The sequence below is a fragment of the Benincasa hispida genome, chromosome 6 (genome assembly GCF_027475165.1).
Source record: "Benincasa hispida cultivar pf3 chromosome 6, pf3_genome.v1.1, whole genome shotgun sequence".
NCBI classification, from domain to species: domain Eukaryota; kingdom Viridiplantae; phylum Streptophyta; class Magnoliopsida; order Cucurbitales; family Cucurbitaceae; genus Benincasa; species Benincasa hispida.
In genome coordinates this window covers 12012800-12035975 of record NC_143483.1, presented here as the reverse complement: position 1 = coordinate 12035975, position 23176 = coordinate 12012800, and the positions used below count along the sequence as shown (strand labels likewise).

The following is a 23176-nucleotide window of genomic DNA, read 5'->3' as shown; positions in this document are numbered from 1 at the left end:
ACTTTTCAAAAATAAGTAAATTAATTAAATATTAAAAACTAATTGCGTGAACCGTGCTCATAAGGAAGAAAATCCTTGTAGAAAGGGTATAACATGCATGATTATTTATTTATTTATTTTTAACGAAAAAGAGGATAGGGTGACGGATCCACGAAAAGAGAACACATTTGAATATAAGATTAAAAGTTTAACATATGAATTTCTAAATTTGTGTCTACATGATTTATAAACTTTTAAACTGTCTGATAGATCTACGGATTTTTTAATTTTTATTTAATAGATTAATAAAATGTCAATTTTACATCTAATATGTCGCTTATATACTAATATTTTAAAAGTTAAAAGGTATATTAAATATTAAATTTGATCGGACATCTTTTTAAAATTGTTGTATCTATTAATCACAAAATTTAACATTTGCAAATAGACACACCATTTGTCTTACAAACTGATTAATTTTTAAACATTTTAAACATCAATGAGATCTATTATATAAAATTCAAGTAATTTATAGGATTATTAAGGGAATATAGTCAAAATTGAAAATTTAGAGATTTATAGTCCCATCCGTTTTTAAAATTTAATGATTAAATTTGTAATTTAATTTCCATATAAATACAATTTTAAATTCATTAGTATATGATATTTATATTAAGTAATACTAATTAAAAAATTATTATAGACCTTTACAAAATTATTCACCTAGATAGATAAACAAAAAAAAAATTATTCAATCAATTTTCGTAAAATAATTTTATAAAGATTAAAAAAATATTTCTATATCTCTATATTGTTTAGTGAACTAAAAGTTAAATATTATATCATAATTTAAAATAAAAAAAAACAAGAATAATTTATAAATATACGTTGTGAATTATATTTTAATTAATAAATATATATTTTTTTGAATTGAAATAGTAGAAAAATTCGAACGGTGAAATATTTGTTAAAACGATAAAAACTTCGATACTTGCGTATGTCACGAAGATTGTTATTTGAGTCACCAAATTATAATATATCGAAAATACAACTACAATTTTTTTTATATATATTTAATGAAAAAAAATGGTACCAACCAATAGACAATTTTATTATAATAATAAAAGAACAATTTTATTAACTTCAAAGTAACCATAGACACAAATTTAAGCCAAAATAAGTATAGTTCAATAGTATAACACATGTATTATCAACTTCAAAGTCACAAATTTAATTTTTCACTCCATAAATTATAATAATAATTAAAAAAAACAAAACAATTTTAAATATAACCCAATGCAGAAGGCTTCTATTAACTTCACTTCTTCATTTATTATAAAAGAAACAATTATACTTTTTTAATGAAGAATTCCACAGATAAAAAAAATGTCAAAATATTTATAGAAAAAAAAAAATACTGATAGACACGGGTAGACTTCTAATCAGTGTCTACCGTTGATAGACTTCTATCAACCTCTATCAAAGAAAATTTAAATTTTATTATTTTATGTAAATAATTTCTCTTATTTTTCTATTTTTAAAAATCTCCCTCCTAATTTATATCTATTATTTTTTCCAAGATTAAAGAACCGAGTCCCTATTACTTTATTCATCTAAAATAGACATTACTTCAAATCAAATGTTGCCCCTCATAGTACAAATATTTAGCACAAATCATGAGCTATGAGAGTAAGTCACAAGGAATCAATAGGAGTGCAACGAACATAACCTTGAACCAATCGATAACAATGGTAATATGTTAGAGGTAGAGCTTGTTAGCTTAGAAAGTCAATTCAAACAAATCTATAGGTATCCTTTCAACACAATAAATGAATTGATCCAACGAATCGAAGCCAAATGGCCATGGATCGCAGATGCAAGGATGATAACATATGCACATATTGGAAGGGGAAAAAAGGGCAATATCTCCAATGGTTTAAAGGATATCATTCAATATTATGTATATTAACTGTAGGTTCAGATTGACATATCATTATAAGAACTGTGAGAAAGCAAGGGGGGGAAAAACACAGATACCGCAATATATTACAAGATCAGCATTACAAAGATACATAGGGAATACATTAAAGAACACAAAATTTTTGGTGTCTGCCTTTTGACATCACACGTATAGTACACTACAAATACAATAACGATTGGCTCGTATCATCCAGACAGAGACAGCCACACATGAATTGCTAAAGAATAATCAAGAACTGAAGGCATCAGGATGATCTATACCCACTTTACGAGCTTTCTTTTATGTTTTCTCTTTATTTGTCATAGAAATCATGTGTCTTTCAAACTGTGAAAACCAAAGAGAAATACATAAAGACCGATTGTTTTTCATCACAAAGCGTACCGGATTCAAGGCTTTTTTTTTTTTTTGGGAGACAGATTCAAGGCAAATAAACTGAATAAAATTGAGTTTCCAATCAAGTATGAAACAATACCTCGGCATTTTTCAACTTTTGCTTCTCTAACTCCTCAACAAGATGATCAATTCTGAAATTAGAAAATAACAAGCTTCATGAGAATTTGGTTAGAAATAAAAAGGTAAATGGAACTCCTTGAACTTGAAATTATACCTCTGCTGCAGATGGACGACCTGAGATTGTAACTCTCTTTCCCTCAAGGAAGTTGGTGGTACCTGGACATTATAGAAACTATCATATGATGGGGTAGTCTAGAAATTGTCAGATTAAAAGCACAAATAACTGAATTTGATAATGAGCCATGGCCATGATCTGGCAACCTTTGGCATGAAATATGAACAGAGCCAGTTTCCTCTTAGATAACTTGGAAGGAAGCTTGGCATAGATGATATACAGTTCGTTCTTTAGGTAATATATTAGAATAATGGTGCCGTAATACAGATTCAACATCAGCATAGAAATTGTTTTTAAAACCAGAGTAAAGAGCCTCTTTACTCTTCATATCCTTTGGTGGGGTGGGGAAAAATATTCATTAATATCAACATCTCCTACCATTGAAACAAATCAAAGCGATATTTTCATCAACACTCAAGTTTGGAAGGTATTAAATAGCAGGTACTGATAAAGCCATACAACAAGTATGTGCCAGTTTATGGTCTGAAAGTGTAATTTATCTTCTTGAAGATGAGATTTTCTGTTTTTCTAAAAACATACATAGATATTTTAACCTGACCCTACTTCCAAATGCGATGATGAAGTCTAATAAAAAAGGGAAAACGAGAGAGGGGGGGCGCGGGCGGGTGGGAAGGAAACTAATTGAATGATGTACTTTCTTCTGTTATCATGCTGGTTATTCTTCATTATTTTTTTGTACAGAAAAATTTAAAATCACATTCCAGTAGAGCCAAAGCATATAAATAGCTAAATTATGGGTACTCAGAAATGTGAAGAGCTCTTGGAGGGTTTGGACCTTAATTATGTTCAGTGTCTCCCTTTTGGTCTTAGTTACTAAGGATTTCTATGACTACATTTTATCTCTTGTTCTTTAAATTGGAGCCTTTTCTGTAATTGTGAGTTTGTTATTCTCTGTTGTTTTTTGCTCTTTTCATTATGGAATTTACAATAAGTTGGATTTTTCATAGTTTCTTTTTGGAGATACAAACTCGATTATGTACCAGTAGTTAGTAGCTTTCTGCAAAATTAATAAAGAAATCAAATTCATCTATGTACCTGCAGAAGGTCACTGGTGACCGTCTCTGATACATCTGGATTCTTGCCTGTGTCAGTCAAACATATAGTAGAAGAAAAGGTGCCAAAAAGCATATCATAACAACAAAAAGAGGAGAAATACCAGTCATTTGTTCCAAATACTTGATCAATTTAACAATTTCTTCCTGCCAACAATAATGGATAGAAATAAGAAATTTATTTTGATGCACTGCCAATACAAATAAGGGCAAGCAAAACAGACCCGTTGAAGGATGTTCTGCTGCAAAATGCATTGCACTGATGGCAGGAGTAGAGCAGGTGTGAGGTTCAGGGATGTTGGACTTATCGTCCCTCCACAGACAGGGCTGAATGAGCCCGTCATAGGACCCTAAATACAAAAATAGAATGGCAATGGTTACAAAGCCATTGCCTAAAAGGTAAATGTCTAAGTTCATTGGTTATATGAGAAGTCGAATGCACAAAATCCTAAGGCATACAATATCCAAATTGATTATGTAGGAAATAAGATAGTAAGCCCAATTAAAAGAAATAGTACATTTGCCGGAAAATTTTCTACCAACCACAAGTGCGAAGAGCCTCATAAATAAGAAGTCAATAAATGCAGAACAAAGTGTAGAAAACTCAAATGTTAACATGAATGCATGCATGGTATAAAATCAAAATAACAGGTAACAAATCCAGAGGTACTGCCACCTGTTCATCATAACATATAAAAACTTAGACAAATGGCATACTCCAAATTCTGCGTATATACAAATGTTTTAAGTAAAAAATATTTGCTCAAGCAGTTCAAAATAGTCGTATCTTAAGTTGCACCAAACCCAAATTGATAAAGTGGAAAATGAGTTGAAGATTAACATGATGAAAAATTCACTCAAAAACAGGGCTAACTTTGATCCGGGACAATTTCAACCAATCAAAAGTACCAAGAGCCTCAACGGTAGTCAATAAATGCAGAAGGAAATGCAAGATATTCAATCAGTCCCAAAAGCAAGCATGATCAGCATGCATGAAATGAAATGGAAATAACAGGCAACGAAATCAAGTACAACATTTTTTCACTGTAAAAAAGAAACTTAAAAGAGAATAAAACCCAATTTATGAGAAAAGAGAAACTTAATGTCAAAATTTTTGCACCAAAAAAAACCAAAATAAATCATTCATGGATCACAATTATGAAGTAGTTTATCTTAAACTTGGGAAGCCAAACTGTTTTCACGAGCATAATGAAAATTTGAAAAAGGAAGCTCATTTTTTCTGAAAATATTCAAGCAGCACAAGAAGGAAGAGACCAAACCACCTGACCTTGAGTTTTCTTTTCTCCCTAACATGGTCGCATAATTGGTCAAATTCAATGAGGATCCAACTTGATGGTTTTCCAAGGAAAATGGTAAGATAATAGATAGTATGCTTTTTATCAAGGGCCGATTCACTTCAGATAAATATGTTGCAAATTACTAAAATTTATATCTACACAATACTTCCCTTCTAGAATCTAGACATGATCAGAACCTGCAAGGTGATTGAGTTTTGTACAAGATTTCAAAATTAATGCAAAAATACCTTCGGACTAAGCTCTGCCGAAGTAACTTTAAACCGCCCTTTGCGTTGCACAACTGTTCCATCTGATGCATCCTCAACTGAATAAAACATGTAAGAATTTTATAACCTTAATATTCTTAATATGAAATAGTTTAAGCCTAGAGAGGCAGAGAAGCCTAAAAACGTACCAGATGAAACATTATTTGTATCCCTTTTCTGGCGATATAATAGTGGACCACTGTGATTACGCTCAGATGGAAGTTTTGACTGCAAATAGTCCCTTTATTGAAGTTTGAAAAAAAAAAAAACCCAAAAAAAGGAAAAAAAACAAAACAAGTTAGGGTCAGACTTGCCTAACCAGATTCTGAACTTCCAAAACAGAAACATTTAATCAACCAGAAGAAAACGTGTATCTTCTGCTGATAAACCTCATTGCTCATTCTCAAATTTAAAATTAAAAGCAACAGCATAGATTTCATTAAGATACTGGTTGCCTTTTGTCTTGCACTTGAGATAAAGAAAATAAAATAAAAGGTCCATTTAACTCGAAGCACAAATTCAAAAATCTAGTAGAACAAACAGAGCCCATTCTCAATTAACAAGCTTGTAACAAGATTATATCTAATACAGAGAGTGAGGGCAGACGGACGACTTCTCAGGAACTATAAAACCATGTTCAGAAAAACATAATGCATGTACAATAATTCAAAACAGATTAAAGCATACCTATCACCATCTACAATAATCTTTTTAGGAGAAACAGCATTGTCAGAAATTAGTGAACCGCTGAAAGACCTCTTATTCTCTGACATGTAATGACGTGGTAAGGAACCACTTTGCCCTGAACTCTCACCCTCGGTTCTTCCATTTTCTCTATCCACTGGCCTTACACTGTCCGTGCTTACATCTTCATAGATGTCAAAACAATCTCTGCATCAGAGTATCAAGACACAAAATTAGTTACAATAACAAGAAACTGTCAATTTGATTTCTCCTAAATTATCAGATGAAAACTCACCTCAAGTTTTTAAAAATTTTATAAATGCAGTATAAAATAAAAAACTGACATTGTTCGGAGTTCAAACTTTATTACTAAAGTTTATTTATGATAAATGTTTGGGAAAAATATTTCCTGATAACTATAAGACTGCTTTGGGGGGGACGGGGAATAGAAAAAACCATACTTGAGTGCTTCAAGAGGTTTCATAGGGAAAGAAGCAAGGGAACTCTCCAAATCATGAAGATCATTGAAACCATCCTAAAACAAAAGAACAAGAAAAATGATTTCAGTAAGTCAACAGACTATTCAAGCTATTGATTCAGAGAACAAATGCTAGTTTTTAAATGTCAATGATAAAATATTTTAATAAAGGTTATCATAGACAGTAGAACCTCCTGACTAGCTGCAGCGGTAGGGTAATTCAGCGTTTCAAGGGATGAACCCTCTACTGGAAAGGTAAACTCATTATTCTTGTTTCTTTGCTGTGTAGTATGTACATCTAGATCTTCTACGTTTGACATATCGTCATCTTGAATCTGCAAGATACTCAGTAGTCAAAATGAAAGGATGACTGCAGTAACCATTCTCATAAGCAACTATATATATATATATATATATTGCTAAAAGCAAGCAACTGATAAATATATGTACATACTAAACCAGACAATATTGATACTTACAAGGGCAGCCTGATTCTTTAAATCCTCAAGGTTGAAGTTCCAGGCACTAATTCCTCGAATATACTCTTGCTGTACAGGATAATGGAATTTAGATAACAATGACACAAACAGCTAACTTTTACAATTAACACATGAGGTACATCAATGCAAGGACTTGAGATGCACAAATAAATCAAAAGACTGTAGAACTAATTTGTCATTTATTCTCTTACATTTACAGATTATTTGTCTCCCACAAAAGGTCTGATAAATCATCTTTGCACTTACTAGAAAATCAAGATCTAGTTGGGATCTCTATAGGGTTCTTGACATGAGTCATGTTCCTGTGGCCCAACTACTTTTAAATAAGAAAGCTTCTGGCTTAGGCATCTTCAGTGGCACCATCGTTAAGAACTTGGAAATTATATCCCCAAAGAGTTGAGATTATTCTTGTGGGCTTTGATCCTAGGAGGAAATCAGAACGGCTGACTTGGTGTAAAAAACAGGATATGGCACTTTCTCCCCATGGCTGTGAAGTGTTAAAAATAAGCAGGAGACCAAACACCACCTTTTGGTGCAATGCCATTTGCTTACAGATGTTGGCAACAACTTTTGAAGACTTAGCATTTCTTCGTGCTTCCCAAAGAAATCTGAGTTGTATTGAGTAACTTGTATAAGGGCATCCATTTTAAGGTAGCTAAATGTTTTTCCAATTAGAAAGCTTCAATTACTGTGCCTCTTGGTGCTTTGGGAGTTTTGTTTCTCCCTCCATTTCATTTATCAATAAAATTGTTTCCCTTTCATTAAAAATTGTTAAACATACAAACAAAAAAGTAGCTAGGCTTTTTTGGCAAAATGTGATGTTTGCATTTTTTTTTTTTTTCTTTTTTGAGAGATTTGGTCTGAAAGAATTGTTGAATCTTCAAGATGCTTCTAGAAATTTTGAGAACTGTAAGGACATCATACATTTCATTAAGCTCTAAGAGGGTTTTCTTTTATCCAATGTTCATTCTAATATACAGTAATGGGAGGAATTTTTTGTAATCCTTTTAAGTTGCTTAGGATTGATGTTATCTTTCCCTTACGTACTTTCTTCTCACTTTAATGAAATATTATAAGGAAAGAAAATATTAGGGGGGAAAAAAATCAGCACGTGCATTTGTGTTGAGTGCAACACACTTGAAATATAGGGACCAAAGGCCAAAGGCTCCAGACAATGGCACAAGTATGCATCAGATAATAAGTTTTTATAATTAGCACCTGTGATAAATGCTCCTTGTCCCCATACAAAGCCTTGTTTTGTCCCAGAAGATCAGCCTCTTTTGCCTGTAAAAAATATATGGCAAAACAAACGGGTTGAACAAACTATCCATAACTTCCAGAAAGTAATCAAAGCTAGTACAAGAAAAGCCTGAGATAAGCTTGAGACCTTTAGCTTCTTAAAACGCTCCCCTAATGGATCAAGGCCATCTAGGATTGTTCGAGCAAGATAATCAACTGAACGAGCATGTTTAAAAAAAGGGTGCTTTAGGAGCTTCTCGGAACTTGGCCGTTTCTTTGGATCCTTCACTAAGCATGTAGCAACCATTTCTTTGAACGACTGAAATCATTTTTTTAATAAGAAATTTTTAGTACAAAACGAAGATATAAACAAGAAAGGGGAGAGAAAAATATACAGAAAGCTCCTGAAATAAGAAAATATAAACAAAACTATACAAATTGGAGGGTATTTAAAGCTCCTTACGAGTTTATATACCTTAGAAAATCTCTTATCTCTTTCATAGTCAAGACCAGGAGGAGCATTTTGTAATGTCATTAGCAAAACCTGTAATGCCAAAGGACCAAGGGACATACAAAAGTTGAACTTGGTCAACTACAGCAGTCACACTAATTTCACAAGGTTTCCATGTTCATAGAGAAAATGACCATGCCAAAGAACAAGTGACATAAGAAAGTTAAACATAGATGACACACTTATTTCACAAGTTTACACGTTCATTGAAAAAACTGATATGGACATTGAGTACATACTTTCATTGGGGGGTATTTAGAAAATGGAGCATGCCCATGGGCCAGTTCAAGTGCTGTTATTCCAAACGACCAAATGTCTGCCCTATTGCAATGAGGAAGAAAAAGATATATATAAAATAAAACATATTGCAGAAAAAATCTTCTAGCTCACCCTTCTGCATGACACAAATCAAAAAGAAAGAAATACTAATATATGAGATATGAGATATCACATCACATGCAGATGAGCAACCTACTCACTTGAAGTCATATCCATGTAATTGCTGCATAACTTCAGGTGCCATCCTGAGGATTTCAAAACAGGAAATGTCCATAATTACATTCGTTCTTTTTATTTCTAGCTGTAGATCAAAGCACAGAAGTAAGGAATGGAAGGGTACCAGCATGGAGTTCCGACAAATGTGTTTCTTGAGCGTTGCCTATCTCCAGTATCAAACATGCAAGCTGAGACTCCAAAATCAGCTAATTTGACTGTACCATTAGAATCAAGCAAAATATTCCCAGCCTGCCAAAAAATAAGGCTTGTAAATGTCTTTACCCAAAAAAGGAGAAAGTCACATAACAACATTAGGTTTTGAGTAATGCTTGATATACTGAAGAAGAAACTCCAATGCATCAAATGAACAAAATACAAAAAGAAGCTAGATTGTTCAATATTCATTAAACCCTAAACTCAAGAGATTTATGTGGAACTACCATTGTTGATAGCAATTACATGGAGATGTAGTTCAATGCAACGCATCAGTTATCTTAGAGGGAAGGAGTTGAAAACTATATCATCTCTAACTTTGTTTCCTTACTGGAGTTCATATGGATAATGAAAAATTAGCTCTTCCCCCGGAAAAGTTCATTAATAGAAAAAAAAAACAAAATTAGGGGAGAAAAAAAAGTTTTGCATTCATATCTAGTCTTGCAAACACTTCACATGTTTTTTGAACAATTTGTATTAAATACATGTGACATTTAGCATCGCTTCTCATGCTGAACATTGCAATGGCATCCAGCAGCACAATTAGAAAGGGAAAAGGGGAAAAAAACCATCTGCAGTTATTAAGAATATCTTTGTCAAAACATGATAAGATCTAGGAGCTATACACAACCTTCACATCTCTATGGATGTGGCCATGAGCATGAAGATAAACAAGAGCTTTCAGAACCTCCCGCAATAGGGTAGCTATGACAGGCTCATCAAAACCTTCCGAATAAGCAGATTTCATAATATGAAGGCAAGATCCCCCAGACATATATGGCATCACAACCCAGAGGTGGTGACCAGCCGTGAAGGAACAATGTGCTCTTAACAAATTTGGATGATCAATCAAAGTCATTGTTTGAACCTCTCGCCGAATACCATCCTGGACAATTTCCTCCAACATTAGTTATAAAGACAGAATACATATTTAAGGGGGGGGAAATAGACGGATTATCTGCTTGGCTTAAAATGAGTTTGTTTAATTTGTCATATTTTAAGTAGGCAAGTCTACAAATACGTTCCTGATGTAAAATAAAAATATAGGAATAATACATAAGGAAATTAGAAAAGAAAGAATGAGAGAGAGAATATCTTCAGAGGGATATCCAGTATCCCTAATCAAGTGACCTTAAAATTTTCTTCAAAGTAGATTGAATGATGAAATGAGTTAAATACTAGATCAGATCAAGAAACACAATAAAGCAGACATAACAAAACCATCAATTTAAAATCCCCGCTCTTACGGTCCTTCAGAATCTTGATACCAAAATGAAGACAATGAATTCTTGAGAACGGAAACTTCACTAGATAAAGTAAAACATTTAAGTTACTAAATAAAAGACATGTATAAATTTTTCTTCTGAAAGTTTCAGTTATGACTTATGAAGCAAGGTAAACCATATCTGAAAGGATGGAAAAAAGGTCCAGAAATGTGTTATTAATGAAAGGAATATCTACAGGAGATCAATAAACATACTAGGTCGTTGTTGCACTTCTCCAAATCAAGAACCTTTATAGCGACAATCTCATTTAGCGGAATGCACAGTGCCTTATACACAGTGGCACTGACGCCTTCACCAACTTCTTCATGTAAGTTATAATCCTTGGCATTCACTGGATACTTTTTTTCTGAAGGATTCTCCATAATTTTCCTTTTACATTACAGCAGCGAACCTTCTTTGCCCAAAGATGTCCCAACTGACATAAAACTAAATAAAATATATTCTGAAGAAATAATCTTCAAATCAATGTAAGGAATTTTCCATTTTGATGGCATTTTTCTCAGATCAGCAGGACACCGTAAATAACTCGTAACTGCATCAGGAAAAATGGAAAACGAGTTCATCCAATGAACCCCAAAAAAGTTGATGTCAATAAGCATGCCATCTCTTTAGCCTTCAGCACATTAAGTTCTAAGACCATCTACCAGCAAACAACCAACAAAGCTTCCAAGACCTCTGAAAAAATTTCTGCACATATAAACATGATGTAACAAGTCACATTAGAGGAAAAAAGAACAAGTTTGGTAATAAACTCAAAAGGGAAAGAAATGCAGAAAATCCAACAGAGACTTACTCTTAGATTTGCACAACTGAAAATAAGCAAAGACAAAGCAAAAGACAAAAGTTACTTCACTTCACGAACTATCTGAAACAAGCAACAGATCAGATTGAAAAATCTGAACAAAATTTCAATTTTTTAAATCAGATTTGCCAAGAACGAAAATTATTAACCCAACTTTTCTTCCCAGTTTATTCTAGTTGTAAGCATGACCTGTGTGAGTTTTATTAAGCATACATCTACATGTAGAAAATGCATAAGTAAACATATATAGCTCCAAAAGTAGATTCAAATTGTCCCTCCTGACAGATTTCGAAAATAAGCAATTAATGCCTGTATTTTGACACATAAAACACTAGACAGCCAGCTAAGTCCAAAGGTCATAAAAGGTATACATAAGGGTGTAGTAGCCACACTATCTAAGAAAGTTAAACATTGATAGGATCTATAAAACTAGAATAGAGTTTGTACAGAACAAAAGATAGAGAAAAATAATCATGTAATTCAAGGAACTAGGATGGCCTCCCCTTGAGCAAGTTCAACCCAAACTATAACTTTCCTAACATCATTGTACATTGAGCTTACTCTCTTTAATGCTTTATGTTGGTGTATATGTTCACACCCCTACAGTCTCTCTACTTTACTAAGGATTTGGAATTCTTTCTTGTAACTCCATTTTTGTGGTCTATTTAATTTCATTCATCAACGAAACTTTTGTTTCCCTCTCAAACACCCCTCGTCTTGCATACTCCATTTATATAATTATCTTCAGGCTAACAAAGACCAAATTATGACTAATGCAACCTTGATGAAAAATCATAACTCAACTCCAGAATGCACCTTGTCCTCAAGATGTGCATCAAGTGTTAGTAATTGATTGCCACCAACTCCTCCCAAATTCAAAGTGATGGATTTGGAAGCTTGCCAGCTGACCACAAAATAAGGTTTTGGCCGAATGACAAATTGTATGAGATTGAAAGGATGTTCCAGACCCAACATCCTCCCGTGGCAATGCAATGGCAGCTTGCATACCATCATCTCAACGTACTAATCCAATTACTATACAATAATATCTGTCTCCTCTCCATCGTCACCCTCAACCATTGAGATACCACACCATCTACAATTAGTTGGCAGTAATTGGCAATATCCTGCCGCCACATTGCAGCTATACTTGTAACTTTCATTAACAAAAACATTTTAAAACAACAGCTCCCAAAGGAGAAAAGAAAACCCCACATACTTCATAATTAGCCTCTTTCCTTCTCTTCTACTGCTACACCAAACTCCAATTCCAACTACTTCCATCTCTCTTGAAACCCCGCCCAGTTCCAAAAGTCCTTGTATGGTGGCTTGCTTAGGAAGATTCTCTAACTCAATAACCCTTGCTAAATTCAGTACACTACGTTCCAATGTCATCCATCTCGCCTAGAAAGTGGAAACGTCAACTTCTTTCCAACCTTGGTAGCATTAGTATTGCTCTGCTACATCCCCGCATCCCATTGAAAGCTAGAAGTTCAACCCTACTAATAGCATCAACCATCATAACTAAGCTAAAATCATACAGCCCAAGTATAACTCCTCTCTTACATTGTAAAACGAAAAGTTCCATACCCAAAATTCCCAATCCCAACAAGTTTCTCCCCTTTTCTTGTAATCTTCCTTTGTTAACTGAAGGTGTTGATTCCAATTGGCGGGAGGGAAATTTAAAAATAAACTAAAACTATTTTTTTTTCCAAAAATATTTATCCAAGACCATTAAAATAAAAGGGAGAAAAAAAATGGGTGTGGAAATAATCCTTCATGGTCATCTCATGGTAGAGGCTAGGATTACGGTTATGCCAGACCCGACTATTTTGACAGGTTCTCCTAAAATCACGCTACAAGAATTAAGATGCTAATCTACAGAACAAATATAAAACTACATTCACTTATTACGTCCGTGTCCTCAAACCCAACCTAGCTTTCCAAAACAAAATTTCTCAAGCATTGGATTCAGAACTACCCATCGATCACCCAACTCACTAGTAAATACATCCTATCTGAAGCACAACAATAAGAATCAATAAAATTTCAACAAAGACCACAATCCCAATTTCCAAATCTTCAAACCACCCCAATTCCCCAGTCCCCAATTCCCCAATCCAAAAACCACATTCAAATGCCACAAAACAAACGAATTTCAACTCCAACATGAAACCAACATAATTCAAACTCCCCGATGCACAATTGACACTCCACAACAACAAAGCAAGTAGAACCCGACACATATCATACAGAAAAAATCAGCTGAAACAAACATTCAAAAACTCTACATCAGATTGGAAATAAACAGAAGAAGATAGCAAGTAGATAACGAGAAAATACCACAGAAATTGACTTCTCGACAATGTTAAACTTACCTAGGGTTAGACGAAGGAAGCTAAAAAATCGAACTCCAAAGAAAGAAAAAAGTGGAAGAAGCTCACAGAAAAGTGAAATCGAAGTGGATTTTCATTCAGATTGCAGAGTCCAAGTAGAGATAGACGATGAAGGTTCAGATTTGGACTCTCTTTCAGTGATTATTAATGAATTTTACCTCTTTTTTTTTCTTTTTTTAATTTGCTTCCAACTAATTATTGACTCCGAGTTCTCGTGATTGAATCTCTCGCCGTCGCCGCTATTAAAAATACAGAAAACAAATAAAATTTAAAAGAAAATTAATTTTATTTCTGGAATTTAACCAGAATTCCAGAAAAATTATGAATGGACTTGGAGACGACTTTGATTTGATGCAAATGAAATGGTTTTTTTTTTTTTTTTTTTTTTTAATGAAAACAAAGAGAAATAAATTAATTAAATAAATAAATAATAATTATGGTAACAAGATCGTGCAAGTGGAGATGGGTAGGTAGGGCCCCAAGGAGCAAAGCAAAGGGCTTTCTGATTTCAGCGATTGAAAATATCGGCACTATGTGTTAATTGGATCGGCGATTTTTTGGAAACTCGTTCTGTTTTGAGGAGTTTATAAACTTCTAATCGTAGTAAATACTTTATATTGGTTAAATGAAAGAATTTCGCCCCTCGAATCAAAATTCACAAAAATAGAGGATAAGCATCTTCTCAAGAAGGAGATGGTTTTTTTTTTTAACAATACATCGATGGAGAAATCAAACTTCTAATTTTAAAGTTCAAGCTGATAAAACATATTTTATGTTAGTTTAGTACAAGTTTAAGTAGAATAAAAATATTCTAAACGATATTTATGTTTTAATTTTAGAATGCACTTCATTGTGATAATTTCTATAGTAATGAGCTTGATTTAATAACTAACATAAATATGGTTCATCATATTTAAATATATAACCTTGATTAATATGTCAAATATTCGAATCCATAAAGCAGGAAGAATAGGAAGATTACAATAAATAAGTTGGAAGGAAAAATAGGTAGTAGGTTTGGGTGTTGAATTATATTTGGACATTTCAAAGAAGTCAACAAGTAAAACATTTGACCTTTGGAGTTGACATGTAGATTTAATTCAATTTCCATTATAAATGTAGAGTTTAAAGGCTAAATTAAAATATATTTTAGTTTTTAATGTTTTAAATTTTACTTGTAGTCTTTATTGTTTAAAAAAAATTAATTTGGTTCGTAAATATTAAAATTGATTGATAATAAACTTATGTATCATATTACTTGATTATCAAATAGAAGAGAAATGGGTTATTTAAAATATGAAAAATCAAAATTTGTAGCCATTTCTTGGAATTTTGGAGAAAGTAATTAAAATTTTTTGGATGACCTTTTTTCTACCCTGAAAATTCATTAATTCAAAATGTTATATCATATTAGTTTATCGTCAATCAATTCTAACATTCATTGATAGTGGAGAAGATGATTTTAAAATATTCATGAAGAATAAGTTGAAAACTTTTTTAACAACATAAACTAAATTGATGTTGTTGGTGAATTTGGTCCTCACAAGAGAGACCAAAAATCAAGAAAAGATAGAGAAGATAAATCATAGATAAAGTGGATTTATCTAAGCATATTTAATCCTAACTTACTAGGATTAGGAAAGATTCATCTCATCCATATCATTAGAGGAAAAGGTAAACTTAACTCCTTCTCCCAATAAATATATCATTACAACTTCATATGAGGTAACTAGAACTTGAACCAGATTTGGGATCTAGATCTTAATCTAAGAACTTTTGACTTCTTTTTTTCTATTATCTAGTTCTCTTATTGACTTAGGCATCAGAGCTATTTTTCTTTGTTTTGCAGGTTCTCTCTTCCCTAAATTATAAATTCAACTATTAGTGTCACACAAAATTCAAGTATGTTTCCCCTGTCCCAAATTTTGCATCAACAGTTGGCACCATCTGTGAAGAACGAGAGTGGTCTCCTTTTTTATTCTAAAATTAAGAAAATCAAAACCAGTTGAACTTGTTTGCAATCTAGCCCAAGGAAAAAAATTGAGAATTTCACATCATATAGTCATAAACCAAATAAAAGATCAACAAACCCTATGCGGGAAAAGTCTCTCATGATAAAAGACATTTGAGAGTTTCAACCATTAGTCAAAAATCAGTCAAAAGAAAAATCCTAAAGACTAGAAGAAACAAGATTAAGAAAGAATACAAGACACTAGGAGCTTAGGTTGAAAAAAAAAAATAAAACACCTTTCTACCTTGAAAATTTCTATTAAATTATGGAATCTCAGATAAATTTTATTTGATTTGAAATTTTCTAATGCTATTGAAAATTAGTAGCGACTTTGTTTAAATTTAGCTCATATTATTCATCAATAACTAAATATGTCGGACTTGATTATTTTGTTATAATCTTTTGTCTTTTTTATGAAATTGTGTGCTTTAGAAAATAGTACTCCCAAGTTGAGTTCCAAGTGTCCAATTTATATTATATAATAATAATAATAAGTAAACCATGAAATCTAACTTGGGAGTGAGAGCTGATGTTGTGGGTAAATTTGGACCTCACAAGATAAGCCAAAAATCAGGAAAAGATAGAGGAAGATAAATCTTAGTTAAAGTGGTTTTATCTAATCATATCTAATCCTAGCTTAAGGAAAGATTCATCTCATCCATATCATTAGAGGAAAAGATAAACTTCATCTCATTATCCTTATAAATACATCATTATAACTTTATTTAAGGTAACTGGAACCTGAACCTGAACCGGATCTAGGATCTAGATCTTAATCTAAGAACTTCTGACTTCTTCTCTATTATCTAGTTCTCTTATCGACTTAAGTATTAGTTCTTTTTCTTTATTTTGCAAATCCTCTCTTTCCCAAATTACAATTTTACTATTGTTATCACGTGGAGGTCAGGTACGCCATTCCTTGGCCAAATTTTGGCATCAACAATAGAAACACTCCAAAATGTAATAAACAAAAACATATTCTTACAGAGTATCTGTATTTTGAAAAATATATATTAAAAAACTAAAAGACATCTTGCGAGAGTATTCAAGTTGCCATTAAAATCCTTAGTCTATAATTTTTGGAGTTGAAAAACAAATTCTTGTTTGTTTGCAAGGAAAAATCGCACGTGGGCCTTGAGTGCTCCTCTAATCTGGATTCGTCAATGGAGTTAACCTACATGAGAGTACTTGTACGGTGTGGTATCGAGCCAACTACACTCTAAATATAGGGAGTATTTAACTCAACTAAACACACAGAGAGTTAGATTTTTTCACTTACCCTTCGAGGCTACCAATATGGGGCTATTTATAATGTCCTTCCTCTGGCTTGGACTTGTCAATGGAACTAACCTACATGAGAATACTTGTACGGTGTGGTGTCGAGTCGAGTACACTATAATGCTTAAGTATATGGAGTATTTAGCTCAACTAAGCACAAAGAGAGTTAGATTTTCTTACTTACCCCTTGAGGCTATCGGTATGGGGCTATTTATAAGGCCCTTCCTCTAATATTTACTTGAAGTTATGTCTAGCGCTCAGTGTCAAAATGGGTGTGGCTCTCAAGGTTGTAAGGTGCCAATGCCGGGTTTGACTCGATCATTTTCCTTTTAATGAAATTTCGCTAGCTCAACTAGTTAACCCAAAACCCAAGGGATTGACTTCTCTTCTGAGATGTGCGAACTCCAATGCAAGTCTTTATCCCAATTGGACTTGAGACATTCTGTGAACTTTGGATATTGCCTACAAAAAAAAAAAAAAAACGCACACGATTGTATTTATTATCATTTAATTCAGGAAATTGAATATCAAAATTTTCGAACGAATATTCAGCATATCAATTTGAATATGTAAACCTAAATTGGGGTCCAAGTCACATACCAAACATGTCATGTCTTTAGCTTGCAAAAATCATTGTTAAATCACCCATGAATATAAAAATTTAAATTGATGAGTTACAATAAATTTGATTATATTAATATTTGAATGCACCCTCTTAACTATGGACTTGAAAATTTGCTTTTAAAAAAAGTCAATAAGTCAAAATCAATATTGATTGAGGAGAATAGGAGATTCTAAGAATTCCAACGTAAAATTTCTTGGTATCTTAAATCATCAGTGAATTTGAAAGTTTAAATTAATACATTACGTTAAATTTAAATATAGCAATATTAAATTGTGAAGTAGAAAAGTCAACAATCAACATGAGTAAATGATCCATAGAGGAAATTATTAGCTATCTTTTTAGATTTGAAGGTGTTTGTCTCACAAAGAGCTCCTTTACACTTTATGGGCTTAGTTTTTAGGTAGATCTCTACAAAGTGTCCCTTTGTTAATATCTCTTAAGACATGAGTGATGTTTCAAATGCTATAAAAGAGGCATGTGGTTTCCTTTTCAAATCATCCCAATTAAAAAAATACTTTTAAGAAGCTGTTTGGGGCGGTAAGTTAAGTTCATATATAATTTATATATCTGTTGAGTTCATATATTTGTGTTTAGGATGCAAAGTTGTTTTTGTCTAAGTTGGAAAGTTTATATTTAAAGTGCTGAGTTGGATTCATATATTAGAGGTATCTTGTACCGTTTTTCTTACATAAATAATATTTTTATGATGGATTATTTTTGTTTTAAAATTTTTTATTCAATAATTTTACGTATCTTTTTTTAAAAAATGAACTATTGTTGTATTTCATTTTATTGGTCTTTTTAAGTACACATGTTATGTTGGGAATTGTGAGAAATAAAATTTAGAGTTTACTCTTGGATCATGGATTAAAAAAAATAATTTAAGCAATCATTTTACAAATTTGTGCATATGACGTTTCTAGTTAAATTGGACAAAATTATATTGAATTCATTGGATTAAAAAAAATTGGATTTATACTATAAATGAAATATCCTTAAAATATAATTATACTATGATGACCCTATAATGGTCATGTTACATGGTTAGCACAAAAAATATGTAACAAATGACCTCATTCTCCAGTCCAATTATATGATACAAATATATACAAGCATATATATATATTTGTATATATTACAATTCAGAATAGAATGAGGATATGTTAGACCATAAAGATGCTCTTATATCCCATTTAAGTTGGGCCAGCCCTTTTTCTGGGGTTTCATACTTTGGGGGCTTTTGTTCATAATGATGTCATGCTTGCTTTTGGAACCCCAGAGAAACAATTCTTAATCAAACCCATATTTTCGCAATTGATTCAATCTGCTCATGGTAAAATTTCTTATGGGTTCGATGTACTTTTATCTTCAATAAGCAGCCCAACATTCAATGCGGGTCAAAGCATATGGTTTCTAGGTTGGTTAAATGTTGATAATGAGAATAGTAATTAACTATCCTTAACAGTAGGGCCCAGAGACTTCTTGGTTCATCATGCTATTTCTTTAGGTTTACACACAACTATATTAATCTTAGTAAAAGGTGATTTAGATGCACGTGGTTCCAAATTCATGCCGGATAAAAAGAATTTTGGTTATTGTTTTCCTTGCAACGGTCCGGGACGAGGTGGTACTTGTGATATTTAAGCTTGGGACGCCTTTTATTTGGCAGTTTTCTAGATGTTAAATACCATTCGATGGGTTACTTTTTATTGGCACTGGAAGCACATCACATTATGGCGGGGTAATATTTCACAGTTTAATGAATCTTCCACTTATTTGATGGGATGGTTAAGAGATTCTCTATGGTGAAACTCTTCACAACTTATCAATAGATATAATCCTTTTGGTATGAATAGTTTATCAGCCTGGGCGTGGATGTTCTTATTTGGACATTTTGTTTGGGCTACTGGATTTATGTTATGGATTTCCTGGCTTGGTAAGAATTGATTGAAACTTTAGCATGAGCTCACGAATGCACACATTTGGCTAATTTGATTCAATGGAGAGATAAACTAATGGCTCTTTCCATTGTGCAAGCAAGAATAGTTGGACTAGCTCACTTTTCTGTAGGTTATATATTGATTTATGCTTCTTTCTTGATTGCCTCTACATCAGGAAAATTTGGTTCATTTTGTATGTGTTGTATCCCCCCGAAAGTCTCATTTCTTTCGATGGGAAAGAGGATCTTCCTTCTACATCTAAGATCCGACTTGTATCATTGATACTATTATGAATTGAATCATTATGGTGGCAATGAAAATGGAATGGAAAGGTTGGGAGAGATTCGAAGACGCCCTAATAGGGAGAGGAGCAAAGCAACTCGACCAAGTTTACGAGGGAGAGGAATGATATAGATGTAATTGAGTAGACCGATAAGGAGAGAAGCTTTAACTGCTTTACTGAGCGAGATGTAATTGAACTCGACCAACAGGGAGAGGGGAAGGGTCGATGTAATTAAGTTCGCCCTAAGAAATAAGTGGAGGAGGAGCGACAACTTCTCATTTCTTCTTCGAGAAAGCTTGCTTCTTAAGAGTCAAAGAAGAATCATCTTAAAGATGGAGGAGCTTTCTCCGTGTAGGGGCTGGCTATTGGACGAGGCTTCGGTTATCAAGGCTAAAAGTGACAAGGACTTCTCATTGAATGTCATCTTGAACAGTCAAGAGAACAAGGGCCGCAATAACTCCTACTTTCACTCTATTCTTTCTAAAAAAGCCCACTCTTGATATGGGCGAGATCTATCAGTAGCGAAATTCTCCCTTGACTCGAAACCATTTTAAAATCATGGAATTCTCTCTTGGAGCTGTGAAACTAACGACTTTATTAGAAAGTCGAATTACCAACTTTTACACAAATTTTCAAGTGGATGAGATTGGTCGAGTATATATATATATATATATATGTATGTATGGACTAACAAATGGCCAAGTCCACTTCCACCAAAGAAAATTACATAAACGTCCATCTAAATTCTCCATCTGATAGATATGTTAGACAACCTCTAGTTCATTCTTATTTTTCAGCCATGATAAAAGCTTCTATTTGATTAATTTGGAAAACAAAAATTTATTAAAAGTGAAAGCTTTAAGTTTCCAATTTTACGTTAAATAAAACCATAAGTATATGATTAAAACTAATAATTAATTGAACCAAACAAAATTAGAAAACAAAGGAGGAAGCTTCACATCTTTCTTCCAAAGTCGTTATTGGTCTCAATAATTTGCATTGGGGTGAAGAAGGCTTTATTGGGTTGATTGGTTTTTTTCCCCCTCTAATTTGTTTGATGGGAAATATTGAAAAGGATGAGAATGACATTTGAAGAAGACAAACAGGTTGAGAAAATGTGGCCTATTGATAATTTTTTCATTTCTCATTTTTAGTTTATGAAATTTATGCGTTTCATTACGACTTCTTTATCATTATTTTTATCCTTCCTAATTAAACACTTGAATAGCTATATTCTAATATCAAAATTTATTTTCTAAACCTATGTTTGGTAATCAGTTAGACCCCGTTTGATAACCATTTTGTTTTTTGTTTTTGAAAATTAAGCCTAGTTTCTTTCCATTTCTTATAATGATTTAATAGGACCTAAATAATATATCAACTACTCACTAGATCATCTCCAAGACAATCAACCAAACTATAATACTCCAATACACCACAAATTAATTACTAAATTATCACCAAGCAATCAACCAATAATTGACAACAATAAACCATAAATTTTTTAAGATAAACACATAATACACAAATTATACGTGAAAAACTCTCTTAATGTGAAGCTCAATGTGAAGAGTTCATGGAACTTGTGAACATTCCGCTCTTGTCAACTTTTCTTATTATAACAAAATTGAGAGAAAATGAACCCAAATCAATCATACAAAAATTTACTACTCATTGATACTTTTGTACATAAGAGATCAACACTTAGAGATAAAAAGAAAGAAAAACACCTAGTTTTATAGATAATATCCGGTAGTGATTATGAATAAATTATAGCTCCAAACGACAATCCAACCATTCAAAACAAGACTCTACCGAATAGATTGAGTAAAATTCAGCACGATCCAACTGTTAAAACTTTGGAATCGATAGCTTTGTCCCTGAAAAATTGAACTTCTTCTATTCTCTCTCTGTTTTTCTATATTTTTTTTTTCACTCTTTCTCCTTCGATCATACTCATATAAAAAACCTAGGGCTTTCAAGATGAGCCAACCCAAAAATTAGCCATAGTTGGGCTAAACATATACCCGACATTTTGGGCTCACATAACACTAATTTAAAAGAAAATAAATTTTTGCTTGTGCAACAAATAGACTAGACATCTACAACATGATTTAGATATTTCTTAAGTATAATGATCAAATTCTTAGTCAAATTTAAAAAACAAAAACACGTTTTTAAAAGTTTTTTTTTTTCAAATTTTGGCTTGATTTTTTAAACCATCGTAAAAATAGATAATAAATGAAGAAATTTAGAGGTAGAGATAGTGTCTACAGGCTTAATTTTAAAAAACAAAAACCAAAAACCAAAAATCAAATGGTGTCTTAATTTTTGGTTTTTAGTTTTTGAAAATTAAGCCTATAAGTAGCATTTTCATCTCTGAATTTCTTACTCTGTTATCTATTCTTTACCAAGTTTTAAAAAATTAGGTCAAATTTCGAAAATTAAGGTCGTTTGGTAACCATTTGATTTTTTGTTTTTGTTTTTGAAAATTAAGTCTATATCATCCATATTTCTTACAATGATTTGTATCTTTCTTAAGTACAATGGTTGAATTTTTAGCTAAATTCCAAAAATAAAACAACTTTTTGAAAGCTACTTTTTTTAGTTCTCAAAATTTGGCTTGGTTTTTTAAAACCATTGGTGAAAAGTAGATAACAAAGGAAGAAACTTGGAGGTGGAAGATGCAAATCATTTAAGAAGTAGAGGCCATTGTATTCACAATTCTATATGCTTAATTTTCAAAAACAAAAACCAAAAAAATAAAATAGTTACCAAATGGGGCCTAAAAAAATAGTTTTTAGAAAATAGTTTTAGGAATTTAAAATTTGACTAAGAATTCAACTTTTATACTTGAGAAAGATGCAAATCATTTTAAGAAGTAGAGAGAAATATACTTATTTTTCAAAAACCAAAAACAAAAAAACGAAATGATTACCAAACGAAGCTTTAGTTTTGAAGTTTTAATTTTGAGGTCAATAGTATAAATTTTATACCAATTAAGTAATACCCATTTTGACATATTAAAAATCAATATATTGAAATATATATAATCATTTTGACAATATGTGGGAGGAGAGAATCGAATACTTAATCTCGAAGTCAATAATATAAATCATGTCAACTTAGCTATGTTTATTTTATTTTAGCATAAATATTTAATATCTTAATTGCACCTTCCATATTTTATGTATTTTTTCCATTATAAAT

At 32.3% G+C, this 23176-nt stretch overlaps 1 protein-coding gene across 19 annotated transcripts; it reads right to left on the bottom strand.

Moving 5' to 3' along the window:
• Positions 1-1911: 1911 nt before the first annotated feature.
• LOC120080508 (Protein kinase superfamily protein) lies at positions 1912-14280 on the bottom strand. 19 transcript variants are annotated; one of them, XR_016530310.1, is made up of 22 exons: positions 13878-14258; positions 11425-11496; positions 10826-11318; positions 9977-10231; positions 9257-9381; positions 9117-9161; positions 8877-8958; positions 8602-8670; positions 8275-8445; positions 8106-8171; positions 6867-6935; positions 6579-6722; positions 6371-6444; positions 5913-6116; positions 5375-5466; positions 5208-5284; positions 3886-4053; positions 3766-3808; positions 3645-3691; positions 2568-2629; positions 2433-2484; positions 1912-2284 (listed from the first exon to the last, which is right to left on the bottom strand). XR_016530310.1 is itself a non-coding variant. In XM_039035188.2 (22 exons), the coding sequence occupies exons 3-22, from the start codon at positions 10991-10993 to the stop codon at positions 2240-2242; spliced, it is 2004 nt and encodes a 667-aa protein (XP_038891116.1). In that variant the 5' UTR covers positions 10994-11318; positions 11425-11496; positions 13812-14280; the 3' UTR covers positions 1912-2239. The 19 variants fall into 19 exon arrangements, 12 of the variants coding, with proteins under 12 accessions (XP_038891116.1, XP_038891111.1, XP_038891110.1 ...); XR_016530311.1 differs by having other exon boundaries at positions 13988-14242; XR_016530314.1 differs by having other exon boundaries at positions 3645-3679; positions 13988-14242.
• Between the last annotated feature and the right edge of the window lie 8896 nt (positions 14281-23176).

What these genes read in the sequence shown, in the direction of transcription:
- LOC120080508 (XM_039035183.2), bottom strand. Translation starts at nt 10,993, where the DNA reads ATGGAGAATCCTTCAGAAAAAAAGTATCCAGTGAATGCCAAGGATTAT. An exon ending in CGGCAGAGCTTAGTCCGAAG is followed by an intron (nt 4,012 to 5,207) that starts GTATTTTTGCAT and finishes TTTTGTATTTAG; the next exon opens with GGTCCTATGACGGGCTCATT. An exon ending in GTCGTCCATCTGCAGCAGAG is followed by an intron (nt 2,485 to 2,567) that starts GTATAATTTCAA and finishes TTCTAATTTCAG; the next exon opens with AATTGATCATCTTGTTGAGG.